The 14,732-nt window shown below is 34.2% G+C and overlaps 1 protein-coding gene across 2 annotated transcripts in view; it reads left to right on the forward strand.

Annotated features, from left to right (window-relative positions):
• Positions 1–230: 230 nt before the first annotated feature.
• Positions 231–14,732, forward strand: part of LOC134838971 (uncharacterized) — a 113,702-nt gene continuing 99,200 nt past the window's right edge. Inside the window, exons 1-5 of one of the 2 annotated variants that reach the window (XM_063854343.1) lie at positions 231–462; positions 4,360–4,668; positions 9,942–10,118; positions 11,089–11,292; positions 12,474–12,603. In XM_063854343.1, coding sequence (XP_063710413.1) covers positions 393–462; positions 4,360–4,668; positions 9,942–10,118; positions 11,089–11,292; positions 12,474–12,603 — 890 coding nt within the window. In that variant the 5' untranslated portion in view covers positions 231–392. Of the gene's footprint in view, positions 463–4,359; positions 4,669–9,458; positions 9,605–9,941; positions 10,119–11,088; positions 11,293–12,473; positions 12,604–14,732 lie in introns of those variants that run through there. The other variant, XM_063854344.1, reaches the window with a different exon arrangement.

A 14,732-nucleotide genomic window follows, 5' to 3' on the forward strand; every position in this document is an offset into this window, starting at 1 on the left:
ATTGTAACTAACATGTTTGCTTATATCTTCAAAACCGTAGAATGCCAGAATTAATTTAAGTGATCAGAACACAGATTATTCGGCATAATGCAGCAGTTATTGCAAAAATTTGGCCTTAACGACGCTGAAATTTGGCTTTATGGTTGTTCCGTTCCGTATCCAAAACGGAAGTATCTTTCAGATATCAAATGACCTACCAATAATAAAAACTTCAAAGTTAGACTGAAATGAAACGTTCCATTTGTTCAAAAATGTGTTGTAGTGGTCTGTTATTTAGTTGAATTTGAACCGAAAAGTTAAAATATTGATTGCAAACGTAGTATAAGGAAATAATGGTAACTACTCAAAACTAAATCCTTCTTTAGTTAAAATAATTTGTAATTTTAACGCCCATGGAGAGTCGTGGCAGGGGCACCTTTCAGATATGGATAGCTGCACTGATGACGTTTAGTTCCATTCATCGTAAGTTTTCAAAAGATTTTTTCAACTTCAGAATTAAAATATTGAAAACTTTGGGACTCAGAAAGCGAAATTCTTTGCCTTGCATAAAATTTTTCTCTATGTAACGTTTGCATCTACAATTTTGTGCCAATTTTTGTATCTACGATTTTTCTTGGTTTTTTTTAGGCCGAACAGATTTTGTCCTACTATATATTTTGTCGTTTGAACTAACTGAAAACTAACCTGCATATTTCATAATTGCTGCATGTTTTGTCCAATTTACTAAATTGATTGCAAATTTTGCGCTTATTGTTTTAATGAAGGTTTTATGCACTACATGGGGGCAGTGCCGGAAAAGTGCAATTTTGTCCTGTTTTTTTTTCTTCAAATTTTCCCGCCCCCCCCCCCCCCCCCCTCAAGAAAATTCTAGATCCACCCCCTTCTCAATGGTTCTAAATTATTACCTATTTAGGGGGTTGGAGGGGGCGAACGCCCCTTCTCAATGATTCGATCCTTTTGCAAGTGTCGCTCTTTGGTAGTAATTCACGGCTCTAAATAGGAATCATTGAGAAGGGGTGTTCAACCCCTCCGACCCCCTAGCTAGGTAATAATTAGTCGGTCGTTCTGGGGACGCGAACTTTTTATATGGTTTTCGGTGCGGAGGAAGGAAAACTGCGAATATGTCGACCAAATTAATTTTCCGAGCACTCACAGAACCCAGAACACTACTATTAAGACATTCTGTGCCATAAAATATTTTTAACATGAGGTGATAATGTTGATTTTTAATTCTACCAATTTTTTGAGTTTTTCAAATTAATATACGATCCTGTAATTAGTTCAAAAAAAAACTTTTTCATTTAAAAATCTGTTTTGGGATGTAGAAAGTCTTGTTCTCTGCGGTTACTAAATACATTTATCCCCTTCCATTTTAGTGTCATCCTGTTATAAAATAATTGGATTTAAGTTTTGAATTTTTGATGATTTTTTTAAATAAATTGAGCCAATTGATTTCCTAAGCTCTCCTTAAGCACCGCAAAAACCTTATAACTTTTAAAGATTTCTATGCCGCGAGCAAGTAAATGAAACAATAGACCAAACGGTTAATTTTTAGCTGTTGACCAAAAATGTGAGTTTTTTTGGCGCACGCCCCCTCCCTCCTCAAAATTAGTAGTCAAAGTCGCCTTTAGAGAAACTTGACTATCGATCGGCCAAAAATTAGGTTTTGTTATTAAGAATACATAGCAAAATTGTTTTTTACAACTATTTTTTGTGCTCGGAAATAGCATCATTAGCTCACATAAACAAATCAACCCAAGACAGATTTGTACTACAAAATATTTTTTCCTGACAACAAAAACTGACACAAATAATGAAATGACACAAATATTGAAGTCGAATAATTAAACTTTTTCTCTAGTTCAAAAAATATTATCCATAAATCTTTGATTCGGCAAACGAAGTAAGCATTATGTAACTGGGTTTACTGATCTGGTATACTACTAAAACTTCGGTCAACTGAAAAATTTCCCCCCTTTTGCAGGAGGAGATACTGGAAAAATTTATGAAGATTTGCTGGGCGATATTTCAATTCAGGGGGATGTTTTTTTTGGTTGAACTCTCTAAGAGTAACATTTTTCCTGATAGTAAATTATGTTTTGTTTTTAAATGAAAGACATTAGACATCCCAGTTCATTTTGACAGCCACGTTGAATTTATTAATCTGAGCTGAGAAGATAAATGCAATCAATGTAGGTTTAACTAAGGGCAACAAAAAAAACTTGGAAAGATGATTTTTAGCTTAACGAAACTCGGAACGATGCGCATCTCAGTCGGAATCAATTGACTGAACAAAACTGCTCGCAAATCCGGTCAAAGCCCTGAATGTTCCGACTGCCCCTTAATCGGTCTCAATTAGCTTCAACTGTAGCTTATTTGCTTGATGTTAGTTTTTTTATTCAGACGAGATTGAATTCCTCACAAAACAGCAGTTGAGAGAGTTTAACAGAAACTATTCAAAATGTTTGATGTTTTAGGAGATGTTTGATTTTTTTCATCACTTTTTATTAGGTAACGTGATATTCAAAATTACTTCATTGGGATAATTATTGCGCGCAATACCTTCAGTTTTCTTTCGAAGATTTCAACCGGCTGAAAATATTAGAAAGTTCATGGAAGCACTTAAATCTGCCGAATAAGAGATCAGTAGAAGCAAAAAAGTTGTTCGAAGCATAATGGAGCTTTATTTTGATTTGAAACGAAAAGCAATTTTGTGAAGATTTTTCTGTAATATTTTTAAAGCGGAATTGAGTAAAGACAGCTTAAAGCTGGTCGGAACTTTTAGTGTTTGACCTGATAGGAGCAGTTTTGATTTATCTTTACCCACATTGTTTTACAAATCCAGTGGGAGAGCGATAGGAGGGGGCAAATAGAGTTCACGTAAAAATAAGCGTTTTATATATAGGTTCGAAAAAAATTCAATCCAAAATGGGAGTTCAAATATAGCCCGCCAGAGCTAATGCAGTAAAAGTATCTATCATAATTAAAGATTGTGTTTAAATTTACCTCATTGTGAAGCAAACAACTCGTACCTTGCCTAAAATTCGAAATCTCATCTGGCAAAGAAATTAAAGTTTGCTCCTCTTGCTCAGAATTTAGAAGCAAAATTTCAAAAAAAATTTTTAGGTCTGTTTAAGAAGCCCCCTCCCCGCCCCCTTTTTTGCAAGTTACCCACTGCTAAATGAAAACTTTATTTCACCAAATTCGTTTTTGTTTCATATACAGATCTGCGTGCCGCATAGATCGTTAAAACAATGCAGCGCCTACCACTCTTACTACAGTGCTGACTTAAATTATCCGGACAAAATGATCAAAACTTGAAACTTAAAATTCTTTTTCTCAAACTGAGTTCATTTCAGACAAAAATTAATGATGAGGGATTTTGGTTAAAAGTTTAGCAGAATTGATTTGGTTTGATTTTTTTAAGCAAAATTTATCAATTGCAGACAAAAAGTGTTTCAAAAGAGCCTCTTATATATATGTAGCCCAGCAACGTTTGTGAAATCATTCATCTTCATATTTTTTATTAACATGTTTATTTTCCTTTGATAACCAAAATTGTGTCATTTTTTATATAGAATACCCATTATTGACTGAAAAAAATTATCATTTGGGCCCAATATTTGCAAAATAATTGCGCAATTTTTTGTCTGCTAAAATTCTTTTCTGCATTACTTTTTTTTCTCAAGCAAACCCAGCTTGAGAAAAAAAATTTGTATTCAGTTAATTTTCGACTTTTTAATCAAGCATTTCAACGGATTTTCTATGCCATCTAAAAAATATTGTTTTTAAAGCTCAATTAAAACATATTTCACCTAAGATTATTTTTCGTAAAGTTATGGGGGTTTGAAAATTGCTAATTTCTACAATTTTGTGACAATTTTGTCTTGGAACCAAATTTCTTGGACAATTTCTGCGTTTTGGACAGTTTTTTCCGGGACATAAATGTCTGGGACACAAATGTCCAGACACGAGTTGAGGCAAGTAATTTGGTAGTTTTTTTAATGGATACAAGACGCTAAATACATACCTTCGTACTTTACACTAGCGTGTGGGGTAAAAAATTTTACGAAAATTGAAACAAAATTTCTGTTTTTGTAGAATTTCGTCAATTTTTCAGCCAAAAAACTTTTAAAGTGGCCCAAAAGTTGCAGTCGGATTATTCAGAATTTTGCCTTGGTATACGAGGAGAGGAACCTTGTTTCTGCTTTATTGTTTCCTGAGAGAAGTACTACATCAAGAAACTTCTCTTTTTCTTAAATTGGTGAGATTCTTATGTAGATTCTTGCATGAGACTTGAAAAGGTGAAGCGCTCTTTTTCTGTGTCTCTTTGCTGATAAAATATTCAATTAATTTCAGAATCTGAAGCTGGCCATGTAGTGGACTTACTTGAAGTACACGATACGAGCGCTTCATTCGAAGTGCAAGTACTTGGCTATTTCAGCAACTACGTTTTGTGCGACGAGATCGAAATCAGTCCCTCGGACGCAGGAATCAGTCTCTTTCCGACGGAGTCTCCCGAGAAACCGGGTGCAGTGTATGCCAGTGGTCTACAACAGGAAACCTGCTACACTCTGACTACGAAATGCTGTAATTTGTACAGTAACGACCCCTCCACGCAAACCGGCCGAGACTGTTTTGGGGGAAGCGAGGACTTTTGTACATTAGGTAAAAAGTTTTTGGATGTTTTGATGAACCTGAAACTTCAAAAAGTTTTATTTGAAAGAATTATAGACCAAATTTTTCATTGCACACACCGCCGACACCTAAAATCTCCAAAAGTCAAAAGTAAGTATTGTAATTATATTGTGCATATTTACTCCAAAATCTTTACCAGAGTTTTCGCAAAATGCTTAGAAGCCGCAACTCTGGCAGCACACTTTCCCAAACAGTTGGCCGATTCCAAAAATGCCTCAAAACAATAAGTTCGATAACCTGTTTTTGGGACAATTTTGGCCATCGTTTCACAATGAGTGGAAGCGCTAAAAAATCGAAACATGTTTGGGTGTGAACAGTTTCGACGTTTGAAGAAAGCACGAAATATTTACGCTTGGGGTGATTTTTTATAAAGTAAATTTTCGACTCCGTCCGCATTTTTGACAAAATTTTTCTATACCATCAAAATAATTTTGTAGTCCTGAGCTCATGTTTAAAAAACTGTACTGGCGAATTTTTTGGTAAGCTTACGGGTATTTGAAAGTTGCTCATACGTTCAATTTGGGATAAGTAAAGCTCAAAATGATGTGTTTTTATAACATGTGTCAGCTGCAAATTATTGTTTTTCAAGTTGAATTCAGGTCAGCAATTAACTCCTTTTAAAACCATAAGACACGCCAACCACACCCTTTGTATCTTACATAGCATGTGGGAGAATGAATTGAAGAAAAAAAAAGAAAAAAACATCTTTTTTTGAATGTTTTGTCAATTGTTCAAACAAAAAAAATTCTAATAGGTCTTAAAGTGCAGTCGGAACATTCAAGGCCTCGCCTTGCTATACGAGTACTCTTGTTGTTTCGATTTTCGAAAAGAACGGAATTTTTATGCTTGAGGTGGTTTTTTATTTAGTCAATTTTATTTAGCCAATTGGGGGGTCAAACTGACAAATATATATGTATATATTTTTTTTTATTTATTTTGTCAATTTTTTACCAAAAAACTAAAATTTTCGATAAAGTTCAGTCGAAAAGTTCAGGGCTTCGCCCTGATACGCGGGCAACGTTTTTATCCGACTTTCGAAGAAAGTGTGGAACTTTTTTTATTGCGGTGATTTATTTATTTAGTCAGTTTTCGACTTCTTAACTAAGTAATTTTGAGGGAATTCTCTATACCATCTGAGAAATATTGTTGCCCTGAGCTCAATTTTAATCATAATTATCATATCATATTATGATTTAATCTCAATATTTCATGAATTAAAAACTTTGTAAACTTTGTAAACTTTGTTTGAAATTTTCTAACTCGCCCAACTTTTATATTCAACCCGCGATATAATGCGTGCTTATAACACGCGTAAGCTGCGAACTGATGCATTCCAAACTCAATTAATGCAGCAATGTAGTCTGTTCAAAATATTAAGAGACGCTAAACACAACCTTCACATCTTGAATAGAACGTGGGGGATAATATGCAGAAAAAATTGAATTTTTTTATTATTATTTCGTCAATGATTCAATCGTGCAACTTTTTAATTGGCCTTAAAAAGCAGTCAGAACGTTCAGGGCCTTGCCTTGATGTACTAGCAGTCTTTTTAATTGTTTCGAAGAATATCTTTCGTCTTACTATTAATCAAAAACGTCTTATTGGGTTTATATGTGTTGTCAAAAGTTCTAGGGATGAAAAAGAAGAAAATTAGCTTAATTTGGAGGCAGTTTTTAAATTAAAACAATGCGAAAATGCATCAAAACGATTTTAATTAACCAATGAACCCAAATTTTTTTTGTATGTTATCCCTCGAGGGCGTTGAGTCATTAAAAGTTCTCCCAATTACCCGAGTTATTTTTCCGACCATTGTAAATAAGATAGACTTTTATTTTTTGATGGGTTTTTGTTTTCAGGTGTTAAAAACTTCACGTACCACAAAATCAAGTAACACAAATAATCATCGGAAATGGTCAAATAATACATCATAGCAGAGTTTTTTCAGTTGTGATAACATGAAAAAAGAAGAAATTTTTCCCAGTGCCGAGAAAAAGCAAGTGTCAAAGATTATCAAGCAAAAAACAAGCGAATAGGTCTTATTATAGCTTATAGTTAAAGTTGAACCGTGAAAATATAGTTGTTTTTTCGAAAGTTTGTCGGGCGCCAAAATTTTGTGATTTTCAAGAAACGACACAATTTTTAAAAAACGATAGAAAAAGAACAAAAAAACGACACAATTTCAAAGTTAAAAAAAAGTTTTCTGTGTAGTTTTTTTTTCATTATTTAGTTTTTTGTATTGAGAGATATTCTAAATTTCTGTGGATTCCCTCTTCCTCGTGAAATTAAAATTTATTGTCAAAAACAGTCAAGAAATTTTAAAAAATTATTGAGTTAGTTAAAAGGTGGTCTTGGAACAATAAACGAACCAATGGAGTGGAGTGCATGCGTTCAATTTAAATTTTAGGGTTCGGTGTTTATGCTAAAATGTCAGTCAAAACGTTTTTGTTGCTGTGGTTTCAATTTTTTGCCCTCAGATTTTCGATCGCATTGATTTATTATAATAAAAATCAGATGAAGCGTTGAGTGCTTTTGTTTCAAGGCACGTGTTTGGATCTTGGTTTAAACCAAATTGTTCGTAGCACCCCGTGACTTGATAAGAACGTTTTAAGGAATCAGATGAAGCGTTGAATGCTTTTGAAGTACGGTTCGTGCTTGGTCTAATTCGATTTTTTACGGCACCCCGTGATTTGATAAGTAAGTTTTTGGCATTTTTTTCCGAACAAAATTCCGAGCACAATAATGAAAAAAACTAAACAAAAAAAAACTTTTTTCTTTTTCTTTCAAAATGTGTCGTATATCATTGATTTTCCTCGAAGTACTCAAAGCGCACTTATCGAATCACGGCATGCCGTGAAAATTGAAAAAGACCAAGTTCGAACCTTGCGTCGAAATTATTCAACGCTTTTTGTAATACCGAAATTTTTGAAACTAAATTTTTTCGTGAATTATCACTAGGCCACAGGTTGTGTCGAAAAAGCTTCGGCAGCTTAAGAACTTTTATTCCAACAGAAATGAGATAAAATTTCCTACGAATAGCAATAAAACATGATTGAGAGAGAGAGCACTCATTGCACTGTTTTTGGCCTTGAAGCTATCATAATTCATCAAATTCTTGCAAAAAAAAAATCATCATTCAAAATTTAGACTGAGTTAGTATAGTACATTACAAGTGTAAGTTTTTGATGCCAACGACGATGCAGCTTAAAAACCACTAGCCACAAACTGGAACCATTTTTTGATGCAATTTTATCAGGCGAAAAGCAGAAATATTCATTGTTGCTGATTCAAAACCAACTTCTGGGTTCCGCAAAAAAAAAACTTTTTGATTTTGCAACTTCCGGTCGGCAACACCTGAAAAAGATTTGTAAAGGCCGAAAAGAGGCGGATCCACTAACTCCGGCAAAATCATCAGCGAAATCTAAACACGTTTACGCATTACTTAGAACTTGAAAATTGTAAGCTGAAAAACGGTTTTCGCTGCGCCTGCGAAAAATTGTTCAAAATCATCTTGTTGCAAAATATTTCACATAGGATAATGAGGGGAATTCGTCCTCCTTGTAAATTTCACTGCATAAAACATTGATGCAGTGATGAATATTGCGAAATTAAGTTATGGAATCAGAGCCAGAGCGACAATTGACTTAAGTAATTTGCGTGTTTTCTTAAGTTGTCGGTGTGAGGATGCAAAATTTAAGTTCATGAAATGTGCGCCAATTTGCTTGCGCTGAAAAAAATACAACCTTTGATAGTTACGCCGCTGAACATTTTTTGAAAAGCGTTATTTGACGCTTTTTCAAAATTGACGAATCTTTGGGAAGGCTCAAGGCTCGTTCTGATATCTTTTAGCTGTCTGAAAGGCCGAATATATTGATTCTCACTTTGCTTTGCGTAGTTACAGCAGGATAGTGTAGATTTGATAAAATAAAGCCGGACATGTTTTGAATGTTCCCTTGGCATGCCAGACAGTGGTTAACTCTATTGTCTGTAAATTTTTGTCAATTGCTAAAATGAACTTTTTATTATTAGAGAATCAGAATCGAAAAGCTAAAAATTAAAAAAATCCCTCTTAACGTCTGAGACAACTCGGAAAACACAACATTGTCTTTGATTGACTCATGGAAGATTCGGTTGCTTGTTGTCTTTGAACGGTTCTGGCTAAATGATACCAGTTGTCGCCAGCACCCAATCGCCGCTAACCAAGTGCCGGAAAAGGAATGCATTCGCAAAATTGGGGTCGGTAATGACTGGTCACATCTCTAGAGGGAACAGGGGACCAGACAGATCCCAACAACCGAAGTTTGTTTTTGTCTCAGAATTTTTGAGAAACAATATTTCAAACGTTAGGGCCCACAAAGTCGGAAAATCAGTTTGGTTTCCTAAAAAAGTCAGCAATTTTTTTTTCCAGAAAGCGCTCGCTCGGCAAATTCATGTGCACGTCTGAGACTTGTGGCTATTCGAAAACTTTGATGAATTAGTGAAGTAGTTTGTCTAAATATACGTTTTTTTTGTTTTGATTACTATGATTAAACCTATGTAGCATGATAAGACTTCCGGCTAATTATTTCCCAACAGGTGATGTTTCCAAAATGTGCTCCATCATCATACAAACAAGCAAATAAATACTTAAAGCGACCAGCTGAAACATATTTCCGGATATATTTGAAAATCTTGGTCAGTTATTTTTTTCTGTAATCTCCTATCCAAAAGTCATGTTAAATTTCGAAAGTAGTTCTAAAATGAACATTTACCTAATCATTGACATTAAATAGCTGATAATTTTGAATTAAACTGAATTAATTAATCGTTCTTCTAACTAAAAGTTTCGCGTTATTTCATTGCCGGCCATTGCAAATGATCTTTTTGGTCTTTGAGTTTTTGCTGATTTCTAGCGTTTGCTGGGCTGGAGGTATGTTTTATTAAATTTCAACTTGACTAAAACTTATTTGATTCAAGTTCGATAAAAACCATTTTATATAATTTTTATTGTATCTTATACTATTTTGACTAAATATTAGATAAAATTTATAACATAAATGGTGCGCGTTTAGAAGTATGGCCCCGCTATTTTTAGTGAACCCTTTTCAAAAAGCTCTTTTAGAAGAGTGGTCCTGTCGTCGTGGCATTTTTTGGGACCATACTTCTAAACGAGGTTTGTAACAGCACCATTCTTCTGAGCGAGTAACAAAAGTTTGTCGACAAACAGAGTCATTTGTCAACAAGAAGTTCACACAATTTTGCTTCAGGTCCCCAAGTTCCCACTTGTGATGACGTCACTGACACCTGCTCCACCGACAATGACTGTCACCCCTCGGTATACCCGCACGTGACTTGTGCCTCTGTGGGACCCCCAGATGACCCAGGACCCAAGAACTGTATATGTGGGGAGGGGTGGTACGGCAACCCTAAAGAGCAATGTTTGGGTTTGTAGTTTAATGTTACTTTGGACCAAGTTAACATCCTCCCTTCTAAAGCGTTTCAAGGGGGAGAAATTTAACCTATTTAGTTCTTATTTGGATTTTTCAGCAAATTACAATTGAATACGATTGTACACTTAAATAGTAGGGCGCTTGGTCTCAACTTAGTCTATTTTGGCGAGGCTTGTTGGTTCTTTGGGGAAATTATTTTGGAAGTGGGAAACACGTTGGATTAATTCAAAAAAACTTGCTGTTCAAAAGAATATTTTCTACAATAGTTTCTGCGGTCGGAACATTCTGTGCCACTTGCATCTCAATTGGGTGCTCATCAACAATTGTTAACACACAATCAGTGGTTCCAATAGTTCTGTAAAAACCATGGACTCGGAGTTTAGCGGAGCGCTTCAGAACTTACGCTACGATGCTCACCGGTATCTTTAAGTCTCTCAGCCATACCTGAAAACTTTTAAACAAAAATTGAAAAATTTCAATCGAAGTTTTAACGACTGGAAATTAATACCGTCATAAACATTAACTGCTCAATAAATGAATGAAAAACTGATACAATCAAAATCTGAGATGAATGAAAAATTTTTATCAGATCAGGTTTTTTTCAACACAAAAAAAAGGTTTCAGACTCCTTAACTCCTTTAAAATGCAAATCATGACTGTAGAATCCTTCGTAATAAAATAATTAAAAAGTCCTCCCTAAATTTAACTAGTTTCGTACAGTTTATAAAAACTGGTCGCGATTTTGATACCCAAAAACAGAAAAGCAAAAGCAAAAATTTGTTTTGCATTCGTTTGAATTCGTTATTTGCGTTATTGCGAAGAAATATTTGTATGTAGAAACAAAAATAGTTAAAAATAGCAAAAACTCAATTTATAAAAAATGTTCGAAAATTTTTTGAAAAGTTTTGGAAAAAAATTTTGAAAACAATTTTCCGTTAATTTTATAATTTTTTCTAATTTTTAGAAAACCGTGCCAGAGCTCCTATCTTCGGAATGACGATGGGCTGTTTCCCGGTGGACAAGACAGACCGCGTGATCAAACGGGCTGCAGGGGACTACCGAGACTTCAGTCTGAACACGTATGGGTGCAGGGAGACGTGCTCGAACCAGGAGACGAACTTCGCCGTGCTGCAGGAGGGCGACATTTGCATGTGTGCCTTCGACATCTGTACGTTCAAAACAGTTTCCTCAAAAGTTTTCCATAATTCGGACCTTGTCTTTTTAGCGTCTGTAATTATATTTTTTTTCAGTGAAAAAAAAGGAATAGTTTATTGCCTCATTTTTTTCGGCATTATTTTTTGGTCGCGCTTTCATTGTGTTTTCATTGTGTTCGCAGTTTTCATTGTGTTCTCAAAAAGTGTATTTGATTACCTTCTGTAGTTTGTGAATTTACTAACCTGGCTGGTATATTTTCCGTTTTGTTTCTGTTTTTTTTTGCTTAGAGTTTCTATACGCCCTAAATGATTTTGGCTTACATGTTTTGTTGGTTTAATGAAATTCTTTTGCATCGGTTTATCGCCAAAAAAATTATTAATCTTGATTCAAATAATCAGATCCGTTGAAATACAGAAGTTAAAAACTCAATCAATTTTTGTTTTGTTGATATAGTTGCTACACCACAGTTTTTTTTCTAGCGGTGTAAGCAGTTTTCATTGTATTCTCAAGTGTTGCTGATTACTTCCTCTAGTTTTGTGAATTTACTAACCCTGACTGGTATATCTTTTTTTTTCCATTGGAACTTTTATTTGGCCTAAATGATTGAGGTTTATGTTTTGTCGTGTTAGTGAATTTTTTTTGCATGAGTTAACGGCAAAAAATCATTAATAATGATTCAAATAAATCAGGTCTGTTGAAGTTTAAAAATAAAAACTCAAACAACTTAATTTTTCACATTTTTTTTCTGACAGAAAATTGCTTTGTCATTTTTTGTTTTCGGAATAATGGACGTCTAACCTCGGGCTGTTCCCTTAGTGAACGCGCAGAAATTAGAAAAGCTTGTCTGAAGCTAGTGATTGTGTTTCTCGTCTATTCTTCTGAAATTGAGTTTTTTATTTTTCCAAAAAAATGTTGATTTTTTAACGTTTCTATTCGACTTAGTTATTTTGATCTCACTGTCTGTTTGGTAGCTTGAGAATTCTACGCTTTGGTTGTATCGCTTGGTTGGATCGGTTTAAACTGGAATTTTGATTATAAAACAAAGTGCCAAAGTAACACCTGATGAGGTAAGTTTCAACTTAAGCCATTATTTTCATTAGCATGTCGTTCTTTTTGAGCGGAGCTATTTAAATCAGGTTCTTAGATATATATTTTTTTCGTTCTATCATGATAATAGTTTGTTTTTGGATGCAGCGGCTCTGACTGGTCTGCAGGCGACAGATGACAAGTGCAACAGCAACTGTACCGAGGAGGACCCAGACGACAACAAGTGCGGGGGCTTCCACGAGGCGGAGGGCGGTGATGGAGTGGTCACTGAGAGCTAGTTAGTTCCCCAAAAAATCCTCAAAAACTGTAACACCCTATTATCAACGGATAATTACATGAAAATATTGTTCACAACTAGTTCATGTGTTTCTTAAAACTAACTTTGTTCTTCAGAAGTTGTTTAGTGTTTGATCAAAAAATAAATGGCTCTACGAGGAATTAGTTTCATTATAATCTCGTCGTCTAGTCTTTTTTGTTCAGCTTAACCACCTAAATTAACTGCTTCTCCGCCTAAATCTTAGGTCCACGACTCAATAGGCTTGAAAAAAATTAAACATATTGTATTCAACTAATCTTACGAATCTAAAAACACAGGTGGTTCAACCAGAACAAAAAATGTTCTTTTTTGTTCCAACAATCGAAGAAGTTAATGGAATTGTTGAGCTCGGCTAAGTATTTTTCTCTCAAGACAAATTTATCCTTTTTTGTAGCTAGCCTGATATATGCAATGCTCCATTTGAAATAACTGCTTGCTGGGCAGCATTTGTTATTCATTTTTCGATACAACAAAAAAAACTTGAAGATGACAAAACTTGCCAGAAAGTTGGACATTAATTTTTACAATATACTTTTTTTACGCTTGCGATTATCAAGCGTTATCACACCGGATTATAGATACTCTTTTGTATTAAAAACTTGCTTAACAGAATTAACTGCATCAATTGTATTTTGGTTTATAAGGAATTTTAACTTCTATGCCTGTCTGGCAGTCAGGCTGGAGGCGAAGAATACGCTTGGGACGGCAAAGGTCGTGGGTTCGAAGCTGACCAAGAACTGTTGTTTGTTTTCTTAAACTGGAAACTTTCCTTTCGAAAAAATGTCGGCCATTAGTTTGTCTGCTTATGTTTTTTCGACTTAGCTGCCACTTCGTGAAACTGATTTTTTTTGTACATAGTTTTCGAGCTAGTTACTTTCAGTGTTTTGAATTATTCGTTCACTTTTTTATTTTGCTATCATTAATTTTGTATATTTTGCTGTTTTTTTTAAGCACTTTATTCGGCTTAAATGACAAAGCTAATATTTAATCGATTTAATGGACCTAACTTGAGGTCATTTCAAAAGAAGCATAAGTTTTATGTGTCATTCCGGATCGCACAAAATGTTAAAATTCTTAGAATAAAAATTATAGCTCAAAATTTTTCATGACAACAAGTATATATTTTTGGTTCTACTGGAAATTGTTTAAATTTCATCGGCTCAGCTGCTGCTTGTTATTAATTTTTTGAAATTAATTAATGGCCGTCGATTGTATTTCTGGACGGATTTTCCGCAAAAAGAACATGATTTCAGACAACATTTTGAATTTCGTAAAGTGTTTTTTCTTTTTCTGGATTTAATGATTTTATCTCCTGTCTGCTTGCATGCACTGGTATATTAAATTTTATTGCAAGTGGTGCGAAGATCAGTTTCGCCTCAGTGTTGAATTTCTTCTCAGTTTGAGAAGTTTTTTAGTGCGTAGTTGAGTATACATTTTGACAACTTTTGTGTACTTTATTACGAGTCTTAAGTAAATTTAAAGAACTTGATAACAAGAACTTAAACGATTCATGCTTATACTTTGCACTTGAGTGCCGAAAAAAGCACTAATTAAGCTTTAAAAACTAGTGTCGAAAAAGCTTTAGTTAAGCTTCAAAAACTTAAGTAAATTTGAGAAGTTTTTTAGTGCGTAGTTGAGTATACAGGTAGTTGAGTATCAAGGTCTTAAGTAAATTTAAAGAACTTGATAACAAGAACTTAAACGATTCATGCTTATACTTTGCACTTGAGTGCCGAAAAAAGCACTAATTAAGCTTTAAAAACTAGTGTCGAAAAAGCTTTAGTTAAGCTGCAAAAACTAGTTTAAAAATCATAATTTAATGATTAGTTTTGCGAAAAATAATAAGCTGAATAATAGCTATGTTTGGACTCTCAATTACACAAAATTTAATTTGAAACTTAAACACAAAATTTAACAAGAGACTGAAAATTCAATTCCACATAATTAAATAATCGACAAATTGCGCACTATCTAGCAAAGTGTAAGTAAATAAATTAGTAAAAATGATTTTAGTCACCTAAAGTTTTCAACTACGATGACAGCTGTTATAAAGAAAAAAAAACTTTTTAAGTCATCGGAAGACTTTTAAT

This window comes from Symsagittifera roscoffensis, chromosome 2 (genome assembly GCF_963678635.1).
Source record: "Symsagittifera roscoffensis chromosome 2, txSymRosc1.1, whole genome shotgun sequence".
Lineage (NCBI taxonomy): Eukaryota > Metazoa > Xenacoelomorpha > Acoela > Convolutidae > Symsagittifera > Symsagittifera roscoffensis.